The sequence below is a fragment of the Clarias gariepinus genome, chromosome 9 (assembly GCF_024256425.1).
Source record: "Clarias gariepinus isolate MV-2021 ecotype Netherlands chromosome 9, CGAR_prim_01v2, whole genome shotgun sequence".
Lineage (NCBI taxonomy): Eukaryota > Metazoa > Chordata > Actinopteri > Siluriformes > Clariidae > Clarias > Clarias gariepinus.
The window spans coordinates 19413505-19437947 of NC_071108.1; the positions used below are offsets into that span (position 1 = coordinate 19413505).

Genomic DNA, 24443 nt, shown 5'->3' on the forward strand with positions numbered 1-24443 from the left:
TTAGCTCTTTTTCAATTCTGCAATGTTTTAAACAGACTTCTCCCACAGCATAATACTAAAATATTTATGCTAATAAGCATAATAATAATCAGATGATCTCTAATCTCTAATTCATTTGCCACTTATGAGTCAAAAGTTTAATATTGTTCTGTCTGTGCAAACTAAATAAACTAAATGTATCTTTAATAGATTAGTTTGTAACTTAATAGCACCATATAAATTATTTTTGTGTTATATAATAATCATAATATGTTGAATATGTTGAATTAAAACTTATTTAATATTGAGTTACAGAATATTGAAAATGACTCCTAGATCTTAAATTCACAGCTGGCTTTATTCTTCTTGGTGCCATCTGTTCTTTTAACAACCCATTAATCTGTTCAAGCAAATATAAGGCACCAGCTTATTTTTGGTAGGTTTAGACCAAATGGGCTTTGTTGACTTCAGAGAGAATTAGGTGCATTTTCCTTTTGGTATCTCAGAGCTTGAACCTAGGGAAAGCAACACTGTGACAGTATGTCACTTATAAAAATCTTTTAACAATGCCAGTTAAAAGTTCAGAACAAATTTTTTTAGAAGCAGTAATGTCTCCCAAAGTAGCATGATTTCAACAAACTAGTGTTAAAGTCATAAACTAGTCAGCCATAAAATTATGACCACTAACAGGTGAATTAAATAAAATTGATTATCGCATTACAATACATCCTGAAAAATAGGTGGGATATATTGGGCAGCAAGTGAATATTTTGTCCCTGAATTTATGATTGAAAAGGTGTCAGAAAACACAATGCTTCTCAGTTTGTTGCATACGGAGCTGCGTAGCCCCAGAACATGCAGGGTGCCCATGCTGACCTGGGTCTCTCACCAAAGTAGCCTTCAATGGGCATGTGTGCATCAGAACTGGACCACTGCTGGAAAATCTTAGATCCAGCCATTTATGTGAATGTTACTTTGACATACATCACCTACTGTAATTAAACATTTCTGCTGAGCAAGCACACACCTTCATGGAAACGGTATCCTTATGGGTGTGGCAGAGTAATGTGCTTTAACACACTGCAAAAATGGTTCAAGAATAGAGTGAGGAACATGACAAGTTCAAGGTGTTGATTTGGCCTTCAAATTCTCCAAATCCCAATCCAATTGAGCATCTGTGGGATGTGCCAAAGTTTATGCCTTAAAGGGTAAAGGCTGTTTAGGTGGACCTATAATAATAGGCTTTTAATAATAATTAGCTTTTAAAAAAAATTTTTTTATACCAACAGCACATTCACTAGGTATTCAAATCATTCATTTGAATACCTAGTGATTGTGCTGTTAGTAAAATGGCAGGCACCGTCTAGCTGACCCTCCATTTCTGCAGACTCCACATCCATGAATTCAAGCAACTCCAGATAAATAATTAAAAAAAAGAAAGTTTCAAAACTTTTTGCTGAACCCAAATGAATGAAGTGGTTCTCACAACAGGAGGAATAAACTTAAGCCTTTCATAAAGTCATCAGTACAGTTTTATGAAATATTTAAGATGTACTTACTTGTGTTATAAAGGCTTTTTATCAGCATGGGTTGTGAAGATTGATTGGCTGAATTTTTTAATTCTGCAATTGTTTAGAGCAGTGAAGTGATTGCCTGGTCCATTGTTCGTGGTATTATTAAAGCTATAATACTTTATCATTAAGTGAGTAAGCTGTTATGTGTGGTAATTTGCATAGGAACACACTGACTGAAACACTGATTTATGTTTATTTACTTTATATTTTTAATATGGATTATGTTGTTTTACTCTTGATATCAAGTAAATAACAGCCAGATGAATTGATGCAGATTTGTGCATATTCTTTGTACTATTGTGACTAGTATGTACAGTACTGTATGTGTGGAGTCAATGAAAATACACCATTGGTATTTACCTTTTAATATGGTTTCTGGATGTACATTCCACTATTATGGCAGTAAGTTATTTGGAAGGGTTTTCTGTCCGCAATTGTCATCAAGGTATTATGAAGACATATAAGTCATCTTTATTTCTAATTTTACACTCTGGCACTCATTCACTGCATGAGTAGAATATTCTTAACATGCAAGTACATTCCAACCTCATTGTTAAATGACTCTTTAATCCAACAAACTGCCTCTTCAGGTCTCTACAGGCAGAGGAGCATTTCATACTCAGTTTGTATTCATGTCATGCACCACAAACATATTAATAACAGCTTTCACAGAGCAATGCACCCAAGTCAGTCACATTTATGGAGCTATTAAATCTCACGCCACAACACCTGATATAAAATTTAAAAAAGCAATTGTGAAACACAGGAAGGCCCAAAGATTTATAAGATCACATCATCCCAGAAACTGAGTTGTATCCTACACGAGGGAACATAGAGCAGAGCATACTAAAGCTTTTGGATGATAGAGCAGCTTACACATTTGGCTGCTAAAGACTGCAGCACCCAACAAGCATCAAAAATTCATGTTTGCCTTCATTCTTAAGGTACTTTACATGACATCAATTACACAATCACCACCACTTCACTACAGCTTATTATCAAGTGTATTCCTATTGTCTTGTACCTGCATACTACTGATTGTGTTTATAGTTGCAACTTTATTTCTGCTTCCCGGTTTATGTCTTTGTCATGTACCAAAGTAACTTTGTTTGAATATTGTCTAACTTCTGACCTTTTCCTGACTGATTCTGCTCTTTGAATTTCTTTGAATTTCTTTTCCTGTGCTAAGATTAAGAATAATAAAGTGTAAATGTCTGTGTCATCTGACAGGTTACCTATAACAGCAAGTAAGTTAAGCTAAGGATTACAAGGTGGTATGGGTAGGGACATCAACAGGTAATCTAGAATTGGTTGGCATTTTACAATAGTACTTTCAGGGCTTCCACTGTTTCTGATGCAGGTAGCATCCGGATTAAATACAATAAGCTCAATAAAACTGTGTGGAGCTGCAGGAGTGGGTAGATAGTCTACCAAACCAAAGAATATTTGTGAAAAGCTGGATGCCATGTTTGGCCACTAGGCTGAGATTAGTACAGCATCATTTGTTTTACATCAGCCTATAAGTGTTCCTTTAGGTCCTTGTGTAACTTAAGAAACACTTCAACCTGTGTCATCTGACTACTGAATATAGATATTTAATGGCTTGTGTTTATCATGGCTTGTGGGGAGAACTTTGTAACCTTACTCTCTAGGGAGTTGTGACCATTGGAGTGAAATCATACATCTTGGTTTTATATTGCTGGTGACATAGATACCTAATAAAGAAAATAATAATACATTTGTGTGTTTCTTGACATTGAATGAAAATGTATTTGAAAGCTTTAAATACAGTGCATCCAGATAGAGTTTACAATGCTGGAGTTCTTTCAGAATAACCATCAGATTCTTGGTCCCCTGTCTGATTAAGGCCCTTCTCCCCTAATTGCTCAGTTCAAATTCAAATTTTATTTGTCACATACACAGTACGATATGCAGTGAAATGCTTATACGACCGCCGGTGACCTTAAAAAGAAAAAAAAAAAAAAACTATATATAAGGAATAAATATTAATAAAAGAAATAGCATAAAATACAAAGGAAAATAAATGTAACTAGTAAAATTAACAACTGTACAAATAAGGGCATGTAAAAATAATAGAATATAGGAATATGGGGGGGAAATATATATATAAATTTTTTAAAAGTGTTTTAAAGTGGCATTGAAATGTCTTAAAGTGTCAGAGTGGCAAAGTGTCATGTGCAATGGCAGGTAAACATGTATTGTATAAAGTGACATGTGCAATAGCTTCAGATATGTAAATATGTATTGCATGAATGTGTCCATGATTGTCCAGTCAGTGTCAATGTTTAAAAGACGTTAACTCCTGTGTGGTGTGATGTGATTGAGAGACCTTATCGCCTGCGGGAAAAAGCTCCTCCTCAGTCTCTCTGTGTTGGCCTTCAGGGAGCGGAATCGCTTCCCAGACCGCAACAGAGAAAACAGTCCATTGTTGGGATGGCTGAGGTCCTTCACAATCTTCCTGGCCTTGGTCCAGCACCGCTTGCTGTAGATCAAGTGCAGGTCAGGGAGCTCGGTGCGGATGATGCGCTCAGCTGATCGCACCACCCTCTGTAGAGCTTGTCTGTCCTGCATGGTGCTGTTTCCAAACCAGGTCGTAATGTTTCCCGTCAGGATGCTCTCTATGGTACAGGAGTAGAAATTCCTGAGCACCTTAGAGGGCAGTCTAAAGTCTCTCAAGCGTCTGAGGTGGTAGAGACGCTGCCGGGCCTTTTTTACCACTGTGTTGATGTGACAGGACTATGACAGGTCCTGCGTGATGTGAACATCGAGGTATCGGAAGCTGTTCACTCTCTCCACTGGGTTCTCATTGATGATGGGGGTCTGGTAGTTCCTCTCCTGCTTTGTACTAAAGTCCACTATCAGCTCCTTTGTCTTGCTGACGTTCAGAAGGAGATTGTTCCTCTGGCACCAGTTCTCCAGATTTACAATCTCCTCTAGGTAGGCCGACTCATCATTGTTGGTGATCAGGCCCACCACGACAGTGTCGTCAGCAAACTTGATGATGGCGGTGGAGTTGGTAGTGGCCACGCAGTTTGGCAGAGCGGCTTATTTTAGGAAGAGTCCTAGTTGTTCCAAATATCTTCCATTTACAGATGATTACGGTCACTATGCTCAGTATGGACCCTCAATGCTGCAAAAGTTATTCAGATTTGTTCCTCTATACAATCCTGTCTCATACAAATCTTCCTTGGATGTCCTAGCTTGGTTTGTTCTCTGGCATCCACTGTGAACTGTGGGATCTTATATACACAAGTCTCTGCCTTTTCAAATCATGTCCAATCAATTTAATTTACAAATTGAATTTAAGTGAACTCCAATCAAGAGATAGAAACATCTCAAGAATGATCAGTGGAAACAGTGTTCTCAATTTTGAGTGTCATGGCAAATGCTGTAAATACTTGTATTTATGTGATTTTTATTTTTAATGAATTTCGCAAAGACAAAATTTTTTTCACATTGTCATTATAGGTTATTGTTTGTAGAATTTTAAGGAAAATAATTAATTTAATTTATTTTGGAATAAGGCTGTAACGTAACAAAATGAGGAAAAAGTGAAGCACTGTGAATACTTTCCGGATGCACTGTAAGTGTTGTGAAATTACAGAAGTTAAATATACGAAAACCCTTTCAGGCTTTAGTGCATGACTCTACTGATACTATAATATAGCATGCACATTTATTTGGCCAGTGGAATCTAAAATGTCAACAAAGACCATATATGCTCATTAGTGGCCTATAGTATATCCTGTTGCACTATAGCAAATCCACAATCTGAGTTTCACTCAGTTCAACCTTGTTTTCTCTGTATCTTTCTGTGTTCATGGCAGACACCCCTTTCCAAAAAGCTATCACTTGCCACCCTTGTTCTGCAACCAGCCTGCTGAGGAAACACACAGAGACATGAAGCCCTACTGCTCCATTTACTTAGAACAGTGGTTCTCAGTTTCAGTTGTGAAAACCCTGTGCTCTGCACATTCTTGTGGGATTTTGTTTTCATTCTCTAAGAGACTCATCTATAATAATCAGTTCATTATCAAACCAGGTTTTACCTGCATTAGAGTGCAGGCAATGCTAATACAGTATGCGCCAAAATATACAGTACTGAAATGAACTGATGAACAATATTACCATGTTGTCATCTGTGAGTTTATTTCTCCTAAAAAACTAAAATACACATTATTGTGTTGATTTACCATGATATGCGTTATGTGAGTGAAGTGTGTTCACTGCCTCACTGTAGACAGTGTTCATATTGTTTATGCAGATTCTTAACCCAGATTCAGAAAAAAGGTTGCTGAAGACTTGTGCAGGCACATTTCTTGGTGGATCTTCACAGTTAAACACACTCTTCAATAATCACAGTAAAAATATGACCAGAGTACGCATACCATTTCTAGTTCATGTTAAAATTGTCGCCTTGCACCTCCAGGGTCCGGATTTGGTTCCTAGCTAGGTTCGATTCCTGCCTCTGTGTTCAAGGAGTTTGCCTCTTTTCCCTATGCTTGGTGTAATTCCTCTGAGCACTCTGGTTTCCTCCCACAGTTTAAAAACATGCAGATTAAGCTAATTGGTGTTCTCAAAGTTGCTGTAATTGTAGAGAGTAAAATAATGAAATCCAATAATCCATAGAAATGGCCCATATAACACATTATAAACATTTTTGTTTCCAATGTATTGCTGTAATGTTTGTATTTATAAATACCATTTTGGAACAAATCCATTGCAGGGCACAGGCACATTTACGCACTCACACACCCACTTATACACCACTGACAGCTCAGGAACCCCATTTAGCCAACGCATTTATTTGGACTGTGAAAGAGACCAGAGTCCTAAGAGGAGTCAAACAAAGTCTACAGAGATCATCTAAGCTCCGCGCGCACACACACACACCAAAAAGAAGATTTCTGTCCCCAAACCGTGGAGTTGCGAGGTGACAATTCTTACCTCCAAAATAAAGCATTGTAAACAATAATTTGTTGTTTGATCTTAAAGTATTAAGCTATTATTAGTGGCTTTACAATAAGGTGTGTGTTCGTCTGTGTGTCATAGGTGAAGGAGGTTTCAAACACCTTTGGTTTCTCACCAGGTGGATATTTGCCAAGTTGTTTACTTCTATTCATTCACAAACTGCTATGAATGCAATTTATCTTCAATGCTGGGCAGCACAGAATTAATTCCTGTTATGCATTTTAGATGCAGTCTAAAGTTGCTTAGAATGTCTGGAACCATCTGTGCACATTGATCATGTTTCATTAACTCATATTCTTAATTCTAATGTCCATTTAGCCACTTAATCAATTGCTATCCAACCAACAGCCGCCTGGATCATTCTGCGTCTGGTCTGTTTGTGTGATGGTCTGATGTATTTAAAAATGTATTTGTTTGATTTAACTGCAGTACTCTGATGTGCCGCTTCGATCTGTTAGTTTTGATGTGCTACCAGATCTTTTATAGTGTATACTGTGCTTTAAGTTTTTTTTTTTTATTTAAGAGGAAAAAAGAATAATCACTAATTTTACTGTTCCAAACCACAGATCAGACAGTTTACTGTAATATTAGGATTAAAGAAAGAATGCATGTGCTGCATAATTCTCTACTGACTTTCCTACTGAGTCTGAGTGAAGATGGGTGACGGGTGAAAAAAAATAACTAAATGTCTAAACTAAATGTCCTTGTGCTTAACAAGCTTTTATTTGATCAGGTTTTTAGTATTTTCTTAAAATTTGAATCACATGGTCCACCCACACAGTATAGATGAATGTTGAGTTATGTGAAGTTTACATAAGATTTCAAGACCTTTTATTTACTTTTAATTTATGATTACTGGTGTCTCCCCAAAGAAAGCAGTGATTTTAAATTTGTGTTTTTCTGTTTCACAGAAATGTGTGATGGTGTGTGAGTGCTTGCAATGGGACGGAAGAAAATCTGGCTTCTCTGTGTCATATTTGCTGTTTACCTGTATCTAACAAGTAAGTAGTGTGAAATTCTTCTTTCCCCTACAGTATTTGTTATAATGTGCTGTACTTTTTACTCAGATACTTTTTATTGCTCTACTATACTTCAGTATTGCAGGCCATTTTCATTGCTTTTTAAGATTTAATTTCCCAGTTTTAACCATTCACCCGGTGTAACATTTATTATTTTATATTTGGCCCGTATTATTTTTCATAACATACACTGTGATCCAAAACCTGACCATATAAAAAATCCTTTTTCATTTAAGCGTGTAAATAAACAAAATGTTTTAAGCGTTAAAGTGTTTAGTTAAAAATACTCCAAAAGTTAAAAAAAAAGGACCCTATTAAGATGTAAGCAAATGTGAAGGTATTTACCATGCTTAAATTTTTGTATAAAAGGTCAGATTTTCCTTATGGGTAATTCAAACTCTGTGCATGTGTTGAGACAACACTCCAATGGATTGAATGCTAAATGGATCAGAAGCTTTGGAAGTTGATGTCAGCTTGTGTGCTCCTTTTTGTTAAAAAAAAAGAAGGGACATAATTACTAAGAAAAACATGTAAAAAAAATTCATCAAAATATTTATAGAAGTGATTGTACTTTTTATTCATGTTATTGTTTGGAGTATAATCTTTAAGGAAAATTTATTTATTAAATTAATAAGTAAAACATAATAGAGGCATTTCACAAGTGTAGTTTCCATTTAGAATTTTTATTTTCTTTTTTCTTTTCTTCATTGCTCTCCTAATTTTCATTTTCAAACATGGTTAGATATCAGCATTTACCATTTAACCTGTGATGTCTGAATGAATTCAGCTGAACCAATTTGACATAAATATTTTATTAGGGATCAACCAGCATTGTCCCAAAGCATAATGGGGATAGAAAATGTGAGACAGAGCAAGAATATATTTAACATCCAAATCTGGCCAAAAAATAGATGTGTTCAGCAAATCCGGATTTTGATCAGTCTGGGGTTTAGATAGGCTCTCCCCCTTTAGTCAAGGCATGGTTTTATTGTCTGTTCCAGGGGAGGGGGTGTTGATGGGTCACAGGCCTTGTGTTTACAGCAGTCTGAGGAGGGTCTGTGTGATGGCCCATGCTGCTTTCTTTCTTTATCAGAGACCATCATCTTTAAGAGATTAGTCCTAATCTCAGTTCTAGACAAAGAGAAGAAGGGAAAGATGACCAAGTTAACAGCTGGCTAAAATGAAATTGCTGTTTGTCAACTTGAAGCATGGAGGTATACAAACCTCCCCCGGTTACTAAACATGGCTTTCAGCATTTTACTGCATATTGCTGTGGTACTGAGGGGAAGTGTTCATTTTAGGTTTGTATGGATGTTTGAACATGCAGGCTGAGAGCCAATGTATTAACATAAATTACCCAACAGCTGTCATGGCCCCTTCATATTTGTCTATCTGCTGTCTGACTTGCATATGCATGTGTGACTTGAGTATACTAACTTTCCTTCGTTTCACCTAACATGGAAAAATGTATCTTAGGAAAGTCAAGTTAAAAATCTAATTGAAGTTTAAATAAAAAAAAATAATTAGGAATAGATGATATCTATTGATAAGTGACCCAGACTGTAAGAACCCAGTATTCTTTATATGATTACTGAAATAGAAATCAGTGAATCACAAAAAAAAATTCTCATAACAAAGGTTTCAAAGTTTTTATTATTATTTTTTTTTTTTTACATATTGTTACTGTTACATATTGTTTCGATATGAAAAACATGGCTTTAAAATAAGATTTCTACTAAACTTGTGTGATCATGGCACAAATGTAACTGCTTTACAGGTTGATTCAGGTTATTTTGGATGTTATTTAAGAGGAATAAGTAAACATAAATTCAAATTCAAATTTTATTTGTCACATACACAGTCATACACAGTACGATATGAAGTGAAATGCTTACACAACTGCCAGTGACCTTAAACAATAAAAGCTTATAAATAAGAAAATAAATATGAATAAAAGAAATATGTTAAGAATAAAATTAACTAGTAAAATATGCTGTGCAAAAAAATATACTGTAATCAAAGAAATACGTTAGAACATAAGATGAACATAGTGAAATGAGAACAAAATATCAATATAACAGATATAGAAATATAGAAAAGAAAATAGAAATTTGTCCAAACAGAAATTTAAAAGTTTGAAATGGGGTTTGCAAATATGCATAAAAAAGTGACTTCGTAAAGTGACTTATTTAAAGTGATTTGTGCAGTGGTCCATAGATAAAAATATGAAAATATAAAAATATGAAAATGTGAAAATATAAATTAAAAAATATGAAAATTTAAATATGTAGTGCAAAGTGTGCATGATTATTGGACCCTTGTGTTATCATCTTAAAAAGTATTTGTCCCAGATACATGGTGCAAAGACATGCCAAAGGCATTAAACAACTTTACACACAACTAAAATATGATTCAGTATGTGCACATTGCTTACGCTGTGTATGTATGTGCGTGTGTGTCTTGTACCAGATCACTCACTGAATGCTGAAACAGTGGTGAAAGGAAGAGTAGGGGGGAATGTAGAACTGGGCTGCACCCTCACCTCTTCATCGGATGGGGTCATGTCTCCCAATCCATTACCTCTGCACGTGGTAGAGTGGGTGCGGCTGGGCTACAACGTACCCATTCTCATTAAATTTGGAGACTACATGCCACGTGTCCATCCAAATTATAAAGGTGAGTTACTGCTTCATTTGTGTCCAGTAATCTTTTAGGCCCTCATCACTGATTAAGTCATTATGGTGAGTTAATGACTTAATCAGTTACTTGCACAAAGGTGTTTGATTTATTTTTATTATAAGCTGGATAAATAGTATAAGTGTGCTGATGAGCGATCCACTCTCTCATGTAGAGTACTGTTTGTTTAGTGAAGGGCTTGTAGACAATATAAAGTTCCCAAGATAATTTAAGAGAAGAGCACATTCTGATTTAACTTAAAAGGCCCTTTGAATGGTTTAATCCAGAGACCTTTCTTGGCAAGAGAATTGCTTTCAAACTCTTTTTCTTGATGATAGTGTTTGCATGGGTGCGTGTTTATGTGTGTGTGTGTGGGGGGGGGGGGGGGGGGGGGTTGATTAGAGTGTATGTGTCTAAGCATTCAGTCATAGAAAGAATATCATCAAATAGGTGATCCAGCCCAAATAACAAGGAGCCTGTAATTACACTGAGTGTGTCTGCGTGTGTGGGAGAGATGCCACTAGAAGGGAAAGGGGGAGCTTTTATGGATGCAGTGCAGGAGGGGTGGGCTGTGTGCAGCCTGTGGGGGAGGTGGGTTTACAGAGGGGTCTGGATTAAGGATCATGTAGTTAGCTGGTTGGGGGACATATTGGACTACTGCTGTCTGGGTGAGTATTCTGATCCTGAATGTCTGACCCACTAAGACAAGGATTTCTTTTATGATGCAAGGTGAAAACATAAAGCACAGGAGATAATAGACTCCATAATCTAGAAATGATAATCACTGATATTAACCCAATCCACTGCGTCTGCGTCAGCAAAATCCTCTTCTAAGCCTTGGTTAATGCTGCTTACTTTGATGGGGTTTTATTTCATGTGGGCAGATTTTGATCAGAGAGAAAATTATAATTTCCCTGTTTCCCCAGTGGGCCATGGCACAGATGGGGCTCTGCCTGACCTGCACCCATGCTCTGTTCTATTACTCATACAACCCCTTCAGGGAGAGCAACTGATGCAACATCAATTCAGATCTGTCAGCAACACCTAAATAATGAGCAAGAGAATAATGCACAATATGGTTATCGTGCAAGTGTCCAAATATCAATACTACTTCTGAATTGAATTAAAAAGAAGCAGTGTGTGCCCTACTGGAAGCAGAATGAGGACAATCAAGTTCTAAGATTTCTTATTTTTGACACATTTAAAGCGATATTACAAATTTCAGTCTGCAAAAAGGCAATGACATATTTCCTGGATAGAAGATAATTTGCAGACAAACATGGCAGGCACCTAATTACAAAAATGAAATATTACCCTAATAAAAATGGGAGGTTAACCGGTTATTGTAATGTGCTATTACAAATAGATTGCCATCTATTTTTAATACAGACTATTTTAATAATAAACCTTCATATTTTGTGGCTAAAAGTTATTTTAGTATTTTATCATTTGACATATGTGTGAGCATTGAGCCTTCACTTTAATTTATTTTTGATTTCCGCTGTCTACGACACAAAGTAAAGAGTGATTTGACTACAAATATCTTAGCATTGATATTCAAAATTAAAAACATGTACATTATTTATATAGTATATCCAGCGTCAATATGGCATGCATCCTGTTTGTACTGTCCCTATTATTCTAATGTTGTTGTTGAGGAACAAAAGTGTGGCTACACAACTCCAATAAACTTTATTTAAACAACTATCGAATACAAGTTAGAATATGTTGCTTACAGGAGGACCCCAATAATACATTTATTCCATGTTGTTCCTGATAAGACTAGCCAAAGGGATAATTGCATTCCTCAGAAACGGTCAGAAACATGTGCCTTTTTTGTTTGTTTTTATACTAGTAATTGGAAGTCGGCGACTTTTTGTTTAATAGTTAAACAGACTGGTATATACTGTATGGAGACTGGTGAAGGTCTGATAATTGTGCACCTTTGCCTCAATATACCTCTGCAGTAATATATAGAAACTATAAGATTTTAATGGGTAAAATCATGTTAGCTTCTCCTATTTCTAGCACTGCTGCACTGTCAGGCATTGTTATCCTAAGCGGAGATAGATCAAATGCCCCCCGGCACAAAGGAAATGAAGGCAAAGGCCCCCTGTCAGGGGCGGGAAGAGTTTCATTCTCTCAAGTCAGGTTTGCCAGGGTCCTATAACGGACCATTTTCTCTTTTCTTAGTCCTTTGCCTTTAAAAGCTCAAAAATATGTTAAGAAGTCAATACCTTAGTTGCCACTTCAAATCTTTGAGATTTGGATTTGCTGCTTTGTTTTGAGCTAAGACGTGGTACCATTTCTCCTTGTGTCTTGTGTGTCTGCCGCTTTTATATAGAGCATTTATAGGTTATAAATCATTAAAAGAATAGCCCTTCTTAGTCCGACCCACCCCTCACTACTAGCTAAAGTTTTTAAATTCCTTCTTCTTAGTTTGCACCTTTCATACATGTCTCTCATTCAGTTTTTGGATTATATTTAGTTATAAAACCTTTTTTTTTTTTAATTACTTACTTTGAACAACACCTTTTAGCAGTGACTTATTTATTTAAACCTTGTGTGATCATGGCACAAATGTAACTGCTTTTCAGGTTGATTCAGGTTATTTTGGATGTTATTTAAGAGGAATAAGTGAAGATAATTGGACCCCTGTGTTATTATCTTAAAAAGTATTTGTCCCAGATAAATGGTGCAAAGACATGCCAAAGGACATTAAAGAACTTTACACACAACTACATGAAACCAGTAATGTTTTTTAAACTGGACCAGATTCATTAATAGTTTTGGGAGGGGGGTTGGTGAAGGAAGAAGAGCAGCCTGCTATTGTGTTTGAACTTAATTTGTGAACAATCACTGTGTTTGGTTTTACCTCCATGGAGAGAATTGGTACATCGGAACAGTTGGAGAGTACATGGTACGGTTTTTTGTGAATGAACCAATTTATGGGTGACCCTGGGTAAGAAGATTTAGCCTTCTGTGCTTCATCTGTTTAAATTTTAATTAAATTTTAATTGCCATTGCTTTAAGAACAAATAGGTCTACTGTGATCCAAGTGTGTTGTAAGGAATAGTAGCGGAGAAAAAGAATTCCATATGCATTTTTAAGTAGTAAGTATGTAAGTATAATCTATGCTGAAACTCATAATTGGCCACTATAGTTAGAGTTAGAGTTAGAGGTTTTTATTGTCATTGCACATTAGATGAACAACAAAAATTTGCCAATAATTTAATATATAATATCAGAGCCCGCAATACGGGAAATGCAAATTGATAAATTCATAAATATTTAGGAATTATGCAACATACTGTATACTTTAAGTGGTTAGCAATGTCGCCTTGCACCTCCAGGGTCCGGGTTCAATTCCCGGCCAGGTCAAATCCTTGTCTCTGTGTACATGAAGTTTGCATGGTTTCCCTGTGCTTGGTGGGTTTCCTCTGGGTATTCCAGTTTCCTCCCACAGTCCAAAGACATGTAGGTTTGGCTAATTGGTGTTCCCAAATTGCCCATAATGTGCGAGTGTGTGAATGTGTGTGTGTCCTGCGATGGATTGGCACCCTGTCCGGGTGCTCCAGGCCCCCCGCAACCCGCGTTTAATACAGGATAAAGCGGTATAGGCAATAAGTGAGTGAGTGACATTTAGGATAAGAGAAGGTAAATTATTTGGCAGAGGAAGAAGACAAAGGAAAAGAAGGAGATGTGGAAGTTGAGAAAGATGAGGACGAAGAGGACCAGTGAAGAAGAAAAAGAAGATGATAGTGGGAAATAATGACCTAAAGCAAAAAGGAGAAATAAGGGTATCACTGATATTTCTTTGCCTTGGGACCACACAGCAAGACCCCTGATTTTTCTATCCCCATAATTCTTATTCCTCAAGAGCAATACTGGAAAAAATATAGATAATGCCCTATTCCTATTTTGGTGGTGAGAAAGGATTGAAACACATCTGTGTTTCATAATAGTGTGTCTTTTAACAAATTCCTTTTTTGGAAAGAGAATGAAAAGCCTGTAATAAAAACCAATATTATAGTAACACTGTTCTTTCAGTAAAGGTTATGTGGTCCTATTTGCAAGATCCTGTAATCAGTTTAGTCAGATGGATATTACACAAACAGTTACATTTAAGTTACATTTACTGGGATAAATTGTAAAATGTTACTTAATATACTAATATTAAATTTAATAAAAAATTATATGGGGGAAACCATTCATGCTCATTAGCTGTCTTTTCAATGTACTTGTATGATTATAGCTGAATGATAGAGGAAGATCTATCTATATCTCTCAACATAGTGTCTAGCTGTAGCCTGTTCACTGGTGCGTTGAGACAATGAGAGAGTTCACTGTAATCTATCTCATGACAAAGAGCCATTCATGAGAGGATTTAACTGATTAAGAGAGAGCTGTGGAGGATTGGGGTTGAGGAACATTTTGAAGTAAGGCATGTAAAATGAGGGGAGCTCTAGGGGTTTACTGGGAGGGTCTAGACATATTGTTTTATTCAAATCCAAACAAATCCCAAAATGCATCTGGGCCAGGACTCCCGTTAAACTCACACAGTGTTGAACAAAGAACAGCGAGGCTGAGGGTCCCCTTAACACAATGATCCAACGTTTTCCATAGATTGTTGCATGGGTCCCCGCCCCAGCCCAGAACCCCACCACATGGGTCCCTGAGATTTATGGGACAGAAAACCCCACAGACATATCAATTGCATTTTTAAGTCCACTGCCTGAAGATAAATATGAGATGAAAAAACTTAAGAGACACCTAATTGTCAGTCATTCACAGAAACAGCTTTTGGTACTTAATTTTGGTTTCAATTATTTATAATTTTTTTTATTTTAATGGATCTTTTAAAATGCATCTATGATAGAGTATATTGTCAGTCTGAGATTTATGCATCCATCAGAAGAAATTAGTCTCTAATTTACACCATTAACTGCATACAAGACTATACTATACAATACTCTTCTTCAAATAAGAAGAGAAAAGAGAAAGTTCACACAGATAAAAAAGACAAATAAAAGTACAACTATGAATGTTATATAGATGCATATATAAGAAAGGTAGAACCACATCTAATTGTCTTTGTCTGTGATTCTTGTGCTATGATTGGTCAGGCCTGGATGACCTGGCCATCATGCCAATAAAACAATGTGCAGACTGATGAACGTGTCTGAAGGAAAAATACAGGGACAGAGAGATCAGAGCTCACGAGTGCACATTGATCATGGAGGATTTATTGATCCACATCCTATTTAAACAACTTTAGGAATTTATGTTTTATCATAGTTTAATATTAGTAGTTTTATTTATATGTACATATTTGAATAAGATAACGAAAATTTTTTTCATTTTTGAAAATTCGTATAAAATACGATATAATTTAATTTATAATTTAATTATAATATAATTTTCATGGATCTAATGTAATTTGAAATGTATCACAGACAAATATGCTTTTGTGCAAGGTATTTTTTACCCCAAAACACTCTCTCTCCTACTCTCCTTTTCGCTCTCACACACTCACACAAGTACACACACACACACATTTACACACACACATGCAAGCATTCCCTTATGTACACTCCTTTTCCTCTTTGTTTTGAGCCTTATTTGTCATGATTCTTTAGCCAGTTTAAATCAAAACACACAGTATTCTCCCCAATACGTCATTTAAAGAAAAGAAATTGGGGTTCAAAAAAATAAAAACTGCCTCATGAGCCTGCCTTTCACCCAGTCTTTTTGCCCTGTTGTCTTTCTACAGCAAATGAATTCAAATCCAAACTCCCCACCCCTGAGTCCATCACTATGGTAACCTGAGAATTAGGTGGGGTGGTGAGCAGTCTCATTCTCCCCCTATTGATGAACGGCCACACCACAGCAGGAAGGGGTTAAGTGTCCAATAGAAGGTTTATCTTCCCACTGTAGCAGTTGCCAAATGTATAGTCAGGATTGGGGATATTACACTAAGTTATATTTGTATGTGTATGATTATTAATGCAGATTTATAATTATTTTGTTAAGTTAAATCAAAATAAAAGGATAATTGTAATAAGAGAGCCTTTCTTTCTGTATTATAGTAAGGATGGTATTCCCTCAACAGAGGGCTCAGTCAACTGCTTTAAAGTCTGCATGCAGATTTATACTTGTTATTATCTTAATTTTACTTGGCAGACTTTTACCTTTGCAGTGGTTTTTTAGGGATCAGTTAGGTATAAACCTGTGACACTTTTAAAATATATATTTTGGGGATTCTAATTACAGTCTGCTCAGAATAATGCTTTTGGGAAATCAAACGGGGAGGAAATGGGATGGGCTGGGAGGAGCTCCCATGAGAGATAAGAGCAAATTCCGGCCATGCTTCAGCACACCTGCTGTAACATCTGTAAATGTTTGCCCCTCTCCCTGCTCTGTTAATAACTACCTTCCCCTTACCAATCTGGCACCCATATTTATTAGAACATAAACAAACACTCCTTTCAAGAGGCGCCTCTGCTTAAGGGGGATGGGACTGAAGCTTTCATCATGTAGCAGCCTACCCCAGTGACAGCATAAACATTTACACAGAGAAATGGTGTAAGTCACAATGTATGAGCCTAAGGTTATTAGACTGCTTGATTGTCATGCTTTTCTACCAGGGGCAGTCTGTGGAGGATAATACCTTATAGGTCTCTGTTTGTCTAGGTTTTTTTGTGAGTGAAATGTAAAGGCTGAAATAAATAAATACATTTATTACCAAGAATTAATAGCATGAAGCATTAACTGCCTATATCTGCAGAAAAACCTTTATTATAATAGTCTTGCTTTGGTTTCTTGTCTCATGCTTAAGAGGCGCATGTCAAAGGTTATTTAAAGGTGTACCTTATAATGTGATGTAATATGCTGTGGGCAACAAGAAGTTACAATATGCAAACAATTGCACAACCCATAATGGGTAATAATGTTCCTTTATATTTGGGTCATTATTTGAAACCAATGTGTCTATGGCCATAGCTCCATTCACAGAGCTTGCTCAAGGTGGAACTGTTGTTCATTCATTATGCATTGCAGTTTTATGTGAAGGGCACAGACTGAATGATGGGTCGTTGTGCCTTTAAGTTGGCAAAGGCAGTAGTCACAGGCAAAACACGATTTGTGTGAAAGTGGAAACTTGAACGCCAGTCTAACATGTTAAGTGACCTGTCAGCCGGAGATTTAGAAACAGTAAACAGTTAACAGCTAACCACTTGGGAAAACAACAGGATGAGTGTAACAGTTGGAAATGGTAGTAAATTGGAGGTATAGTGAGGTTCAAGAGCTCCTTACCCTTTGAATAGAGGATGAAATTATTTTCATGTAACAGGGAAGACCCTTTATTGCAAAGGGTATCAAAACAGCTTGCATGACAAGGTGCAGGTCACAAAGTATTTTTAATGCATATTTGCCAATCCTGTCGTGTTACACATCAAACCCTAGATGGTGGGCTCAATTTGAACTATCAAGGCCAAGCAAAGGAGGCATCCTGAGGGGGACTTCTTAGTGGCTTTGTAGTGCATTATATCTTTGTGTGAAAGTGGATTTTGACTTGCACATCTACATAAAGCCACTAGGGAAACATTAATACAGTTTCTAATGTGGCAGGTGAATCTGCCCAGCTCCTGTGTTTGTAATGTTCCCTACCTGGATTTAATTATTTTTCTTGGGAGCTCAAGAAAAGCCTAGTGTGTATGCAGTATATTTCTCAAACCAAGACAAGCTAGTTTCACAGTTTCACTGTAGCATCAGAATGCACATTGGGTTTTATGAAATTTCAAACAGGAAAAGAGGAAAGGTCTCTCACCCATGCACAATTATAGTGTTGTTATTTAAAACCGAAACTCAGTTTGAAAAAGCCTTCAGCTTGAGATGGTGAGGAAAAGGTTGTAGATTTGGGGGGCCAATGAAAGAAAAGGGGACAGTTAGGAACTGAAAAAGCGGGCTTCAGTAACTAGGCAACTGACAGATCAAGTTACTGAGAGCTAAGAGATGTCAGAAGCAGAATGACAAGAACAGGGGTGGTCAGAATCAGGGAGTCAGAGTGGGGCTTTGTATGTGTGCGTGTGTGTGCGTGTGTGTGTGCGTGCGCGTGCGTGCGTGCGTGCGTGTGCGCGCGTGTGTAAGGGTGTGTGTGGGTGTGTAAGGGTGTGTGTGGGTATGTAAGGGTGTTACAAAGTGCTCATATTCTATTCTATCTATTAGTTCTGTGTGACATTACAGAAGTGTATAATGACTGCAATCTACTGCAATTTACTGCTCTTTTATAAATCTTGCTCTCTTATTTCAGTTTTGTCTAAGTTATTGATTGCAAACTAAAGCACAATAGACCTTGTCTCAGAAAAGTGTTTAGGTGTTTGCTGTATGTCTGACAGGGGGGTTTAGATTTGTGCGGTTACACCACAACTGAGTTTGTCCTCAGCTCCAAAACAAATGGCTGGCTTTCTGTTAAATATAAAAACTGTCATAATGTGCACTATACAGTCAAAAGTTTGTGGACACCCAACCATCACACCAATGTGTTGATTCTATTAGCTGTTGCAATAAAGTTGGAAGCACTCGCGTGTATAGAATGTCTGTAAGCACAATTTCCCCCTTAAACATGTTTCAGCGTGACAGTGCCCTGTGCATAAAGTGAACCACGAAGACATGGTTTGCCAATGTTGAAGTGAAAGAAATTGATCGGCCTGTATAGAGCGCTGACATTAACTCCACTAAATACCTTTAAGAACAACTGAAATACCAGCTGCACCCGAGGCCTCTCCACCAAAGACCAGTGCCTGACTTCTCTAATGCTATAGTGGAGAGTCTTTCTTAAATAGCTGAGGTAATTATAACAGTAAAGGGGGACTGAACATAGAATAGAATTTTTAAAAGCATGTATGAATTAAATAGTGAGTGATAGGTAAAGCTGCACACTTTTCTGTTATTTGTTCAGATTTACAGTCTTATATAGTCATTTGATTACATTGTCATTGCTGTGTATATTTGAAGTATTTATAGGTTTCCTATCTTTTCTATTTATTTAGCTGTCCCATCTCTTTTTCTCTCTCACTATTTCTCTCTCTCTCTCTCCCTTTAGGTCGTGTGTCTCTGTTAAAAGGTGCATCTCTAGTGGTTGATGGCTTGACTCTGGAAGATGAAGGCTGGTTTGAGTGTCGTATACTTTTGCTGGACAGAACCGCTGATGAATTTCGAAATGGAACGTGGACCTTCCTGTCAATAACAGGTATGATTCCTCACAGGTTGAGCAATAAGACTTAACTGAATGGCCTTGATTTAATCTGATGCATACTTCCTGTGTAACATTACTAAATTCATATATAGTCAGTTATTGGAAAACTTATTTATATATTTATTCATCTTCAGCAACTAATTCTTCCGCTTTTGAATACCCGTTGTGCTGTATTCAGACCCCATCATACCACATATGGGGGTACATCCAAGATGGAATTACAGTCTATCTTATTATGTGTATATTTACATTCATACTTAGGGGCCATTAAGAGTCAGGAATCCATGTACCAGCATGTTTTGGGGAAGATGGAGGAAACCCATGTGAATACGGGGGGAAATGAAAAACTTCTCTGACAGTAACATGAGCCCAAGATTAAACAGGGGAACATGCAAAGACAGAAACACTGCTTATTGCACCACTTTGTCACTATGTTCTACTTATTTATTTGTCTGTGATTGGAGCATGAAAGGAACATTTGAATGTTTAAATAAATATTATGAAAAAATAAAAAATTATTATTAGAAATGTGTGGAATGTACACACTTTGCATTTAGGTACGTAAACATACACTCATAATGTATGTATATACATACTATACATGCTGCCAGTGTATTGCTGTGTTAATATTATAATGGTTACCATATAGAGACCGGACAATAAATAAATAAATAAATAAATAAATAAATAGTACCACTTAAATTTATCTAAGCATATACTGTACAGTGGGTATAAGTCTCCAATCGGATAAATAAGTGATGCAGTGTGTTAGTTTCTTTCTCTTCAACAACCATGTCAGAAGACATATCCTGTGGTTATGGAAAAGATTTTACTCTGTTTTGGAGCAGTCATTGGCCAAATCAAGAAAAGAAAACAACCTAGGCGATTGCTAAAACTACTGAAATTGGGGTAAGGACTGTTATTGTTAAAACCTGGGAGGATATTGGTGAACCATCATTTTTAAGAAAGAAATGTGGTCGGAACAACATCCTAAATGAGCATTACTAAAATCGAATAGTAAAAAAAAAAACAACAGTAGAATTTACAGCCATGTTTAATTGAGAAAGTAAGAGCATGTCCACATGCACAATGCAAAAAGAACTCAAAGGATTACAAATGAAAAGGTGAACGGCTTTAATTTTTCAATTGGAAATGGTCATGTTGAGTCTGGATTTCTCTGTTCCAGAGTTTTCTGAGCATCAGGGTAACAAGAAAGGTGAATTAAGTGATGCACTCATCATAACCAGGTCCTTGCCAGTGTTATAATTTAAGGTTCAGCAATGTTATGTGTCCAAAAATTAGTTTGGCTGACTACCTGAATATATTGAATAAACAGGTTTTTCCATCAATGGATTTTTTTTTTTCCTGAGGTCATGGGCGTATTCCAAGACGGTAGTGAAATGATGATGGTGATGGTTAAATGAAATATTAGTGTGTGTGACATTATTTAGCTTTGTAAGGGTGAGTGTTTGATGTGGTTGTCTTGTGATGCAATGTTTTAAGAAGGCATTAATTAAAGCAAGAGGCTAATAACTTTAAGTAGAACAGTGTACATGAAGGTTTAATATACTCATGGAAATTACAGCTCTTTTCAGAGGGACAGATTATTTGGCACAGCAAGCTCTTTCAACTCCCAAACTGCTCTTCATTTAGTAGTACTGTACTGCTTCCGCCTTTTAGAATTCAGCTAACTTTTGCAATGTTTTGACTTGTGATTGGTTTGTGCCCACCTATATCACTGACCTTATTCAATGCAATTATACTAAACCTTAAAATGGTTCATTTAGTCAGCACATTGTGTGCCTGGTTGACCAGTGTGGCAGAAAGATCACCTATAATTATGTGGTTTATTAACAGCAATATATATATTTTTTTCTTTAAATCAGCTCCTGAAGCCAGGTCCAATCATTGACATAAAAGAGGCAGTTCACAGAGCCGGCTTATTTGTGACTGACACATCACTAGTTAAACACTTTCCTAAATACTTTGGCACTATGCTATAACGCCGTGTGAACTTGCTGTATCATCTTTTCCTGTGCCCCTGTTATGAATGTATCAACTAGAACAACACATTTTTATACTTCATATTTAAACATTTTTACATGTTTCTTCTATTGGTTTTTGCTCACATGCCCAAGACACTAACACATATCGTTAAAACACCAGTGCTCGTGACATTTTCAAATCAGATCACTTTTCATGTTAGAACTCAAATAAGGAGTGGGGTATCAATCCTTTTTGACTGATCAAGTTCAAATATCACATTATAAATGAGAGAAGTGTTCTTCCAAAGCTTTTACTGACATTAATATTTTAATAATGCCTGTGTTTTTTTTTTTTTTTGCATACTTTCATTGTTTTCATATTATGAATGTCTCTTTGTGACATTTGGGAAATCTTGTGTTTTGTGCTTAATGGGTTTAGTCATGCTTTACTGTGATTACCTAATCATGTGCCATTGAACCAGAGGTAAATCAGATGCTGTTTAAATGTCTATGTGATCAGATAAATATGGCAGTTGTGTTTGACCATATAGGTAGAGAAATATAGTTCCCCATTAGCTAAATAACACTTTCCCTATTCCTTTTCACTGTAGCTCCTCCAGTGTTTATAAACACACCGCCTTCCTTTGTGGAAGTCCTTTTGGGGGAATCACTCTCTATTAGCTGTGTCGCACTTGGCAACCCAAAACCTACAGTCACCTGGAGAAAAGAGGGCAACCCAGTGGAGGAAGATAACAAGATTCAGATGGTAAACTAAAGACTGCTTAAAAGAGAAAATTGCAGAATTGCAAAATTGTTTGATGATGTGTGAGATGCTTTTATCAGTGTAAAGCCCTAACTTGCTAGTCAGAAAACTGAATCTGGACACACAACTCATTTGTTCAATGATCATTAAATCATTTAATATAAACTATCTAGGTAAAACAAAGAATTCTCGCTGTGTACATTTTACTTTTAGGGAAAATTACTTGGCCTCAGAGAAAGTTTGTCATCACCAAATGAATATTTCTGAACGGCAGGGAGTCATTTGCAGCAGTCTGTTTTTTACCATTTTAAGACAAAATATTCATACCATATTTTAAGTGAAAACACCACCTTATGTTATACTTGACACAGATATATATTCAGTTTACCCGTTTAAGACTTTCTGAAAACCACAAACAGGTCTCAAATTTTGCTCCTTATATTGTTTCAATATTTCACTTTCTTTGTCATTTTTATTATTTCATAATCATCCACAACACACCCACCAACTGCATGCTCAGTTATCAGATTATACACACAAATTAGCACTCTCTGTTTGGGATACTAGAACAACAAGCCTGGATGGGTAAAAATTAACTTTACATGCAGTGGGTGATAACAAAAGGGACTGAATGTATCATGTTGTCATATGCAACATGGAAATAGTCAAAGTAGAATTTCATTGGCATAGAATTTGCAGAAAGTTGTTTGAAAATAAATGAAATCTACCAATTTGTTTATAGTAAGATGTTTGTGACATTTCACTTCTCATTTTTGACATTCTTGTTCCCATCAGGTAATCAGTGAAACGTTATCTTTGGTCAAGGTTACTAGGGAAACAGCAGGAATGTACAGGTGTCACGTGTCCAACTCTGAGGGAAACTTGACTCACATTACCCATCTACAGGTTAAAGGTCAGTGACCCTGACTCAGTCATGTGAAAGACCAAGAGATATTATTGAGCAGTGGGGCATAACCAGGTTTTTTGGCTCTGGATGTAGTAAATATTGACTTAAAGAAGGTTGTATCCTGGACCAGGCTTCAGGACCCAAATAAAAACTGAAGATAATTCTTTAATTAACTTTTTTATAAACATTTTGAGTAGCAATGTCTTTGGCCCCAAAATGCAACACTTCTTAGAACCATCACAGAATATTTGGTTCTTGCATGCTGTGCCAGTGGTAATTTGGCTACATTATGGACTTTGGTAATGTTATGGTCACAAAGGGATGTTTTTAAAAGTTAGGATTACTTGATGTCAGACCACAGTTCACATGATGTTTGGATAACAATGAATGAACAACAAAATTGTCTGTTTGACTCCTTTCTACACCTCATACAGTGCAGACATAACATTTTAAGTTTTTCATATTTTGTTATGTTTCATACTCAGCTTAAAATGGATTAAAATCCCTTTTTCTCATTATATTACGATGACAAATTTAAAACATGGTGTTTGGAGAGTTTAGTTAATTTATATCTAGATGAAGATAATTAGCTGTGGACCTGTAAAACATTATTGCGTCAAGACACAGATATGGAGAAAGCACAATAGCCTTCATCATTCTTAGATAAAAGAGATTTGGAACAACCTTCCCAGGTCTGGCTAACCAGACAAACTAAGTAATTGGGGATGAAGGGCTTAGTCAGACAAATAACCAATGAACCCAAGGGTCACTATAAATAAGATTCTGAGTTCTCTTGGGGAGGAGGGGGAGCCTTACAGAAGGAAAACCATCACTGCAGCACTACACCAGTCAGGCCTATATTGTAGAGTGGAAGGGGGCAAATACTTGTAGATCTGTGCAACAGTGTTAATAACAACATATAAGAAATGCTAAAATCTTATTTTAATTCCTGCATGTTCAAGGAAGCCATATAAAGGGAAAAACAGTGCCCCCTGTTGTTTATTTCCAGCATGAGCAACTTGTAAAGGATTTATTTACAAAAGGTTAAATCAGGATTTATGTTTGTTTGTGAGCAGGTCCTCCAGTGATTGTTATTCCGCCTGAGGACACCACAATGAACATGTCCGAGTCTGCAGCTCTGCAGTGCCATGCTGATGCATACCCATCTAACCTAACATATGAGTGGCAGAAAGAAGGGCAAAATGTCTATAATATTGAGTGAGTGCTAAATGCATTTGTACTTGTGTAAAAGGGTTGAATGTTCCTCTGTGTAAGTCAAGAGTGGTTATGGT

General features: G+C 36.6%; 1 protein-coding gene across 1 annotated transcript in view; it reads left to right on the plus strand.

The window, feature by feature from the left end:
- Positions 1-24443, plus strand: part of igsf9b (immunoglobulin superfamily, member 9b) — a 37546-nt gene that overhangs the window by 2216 nt on the left and 10887 nt on the right. The window contains exons 2-7 of the mRNA XM_053504723.1: positions 7457-7546; positions 10034-10240; positions 19344-19490; positions 22093-22247; positions 23040-23157; positions 24228-24369. Of these exons, the coding sequence (XP_053360698.1) occupies positions 7486-7546; positions 10034-10240; positions 19344-19490; positions 22093-22247; positions 23040-23157; positions 24228-24369 (830 nt within the window). The 5' untranslated portion in view covers positions 7457-7485. The remainder of the gene's footprint in view (positions 1-7456; positions 7547-10033; positions 10241-19343; positions 19491-22092; positions 22248-23039; positions 23158-24227; positions 24370-24443) is intronic.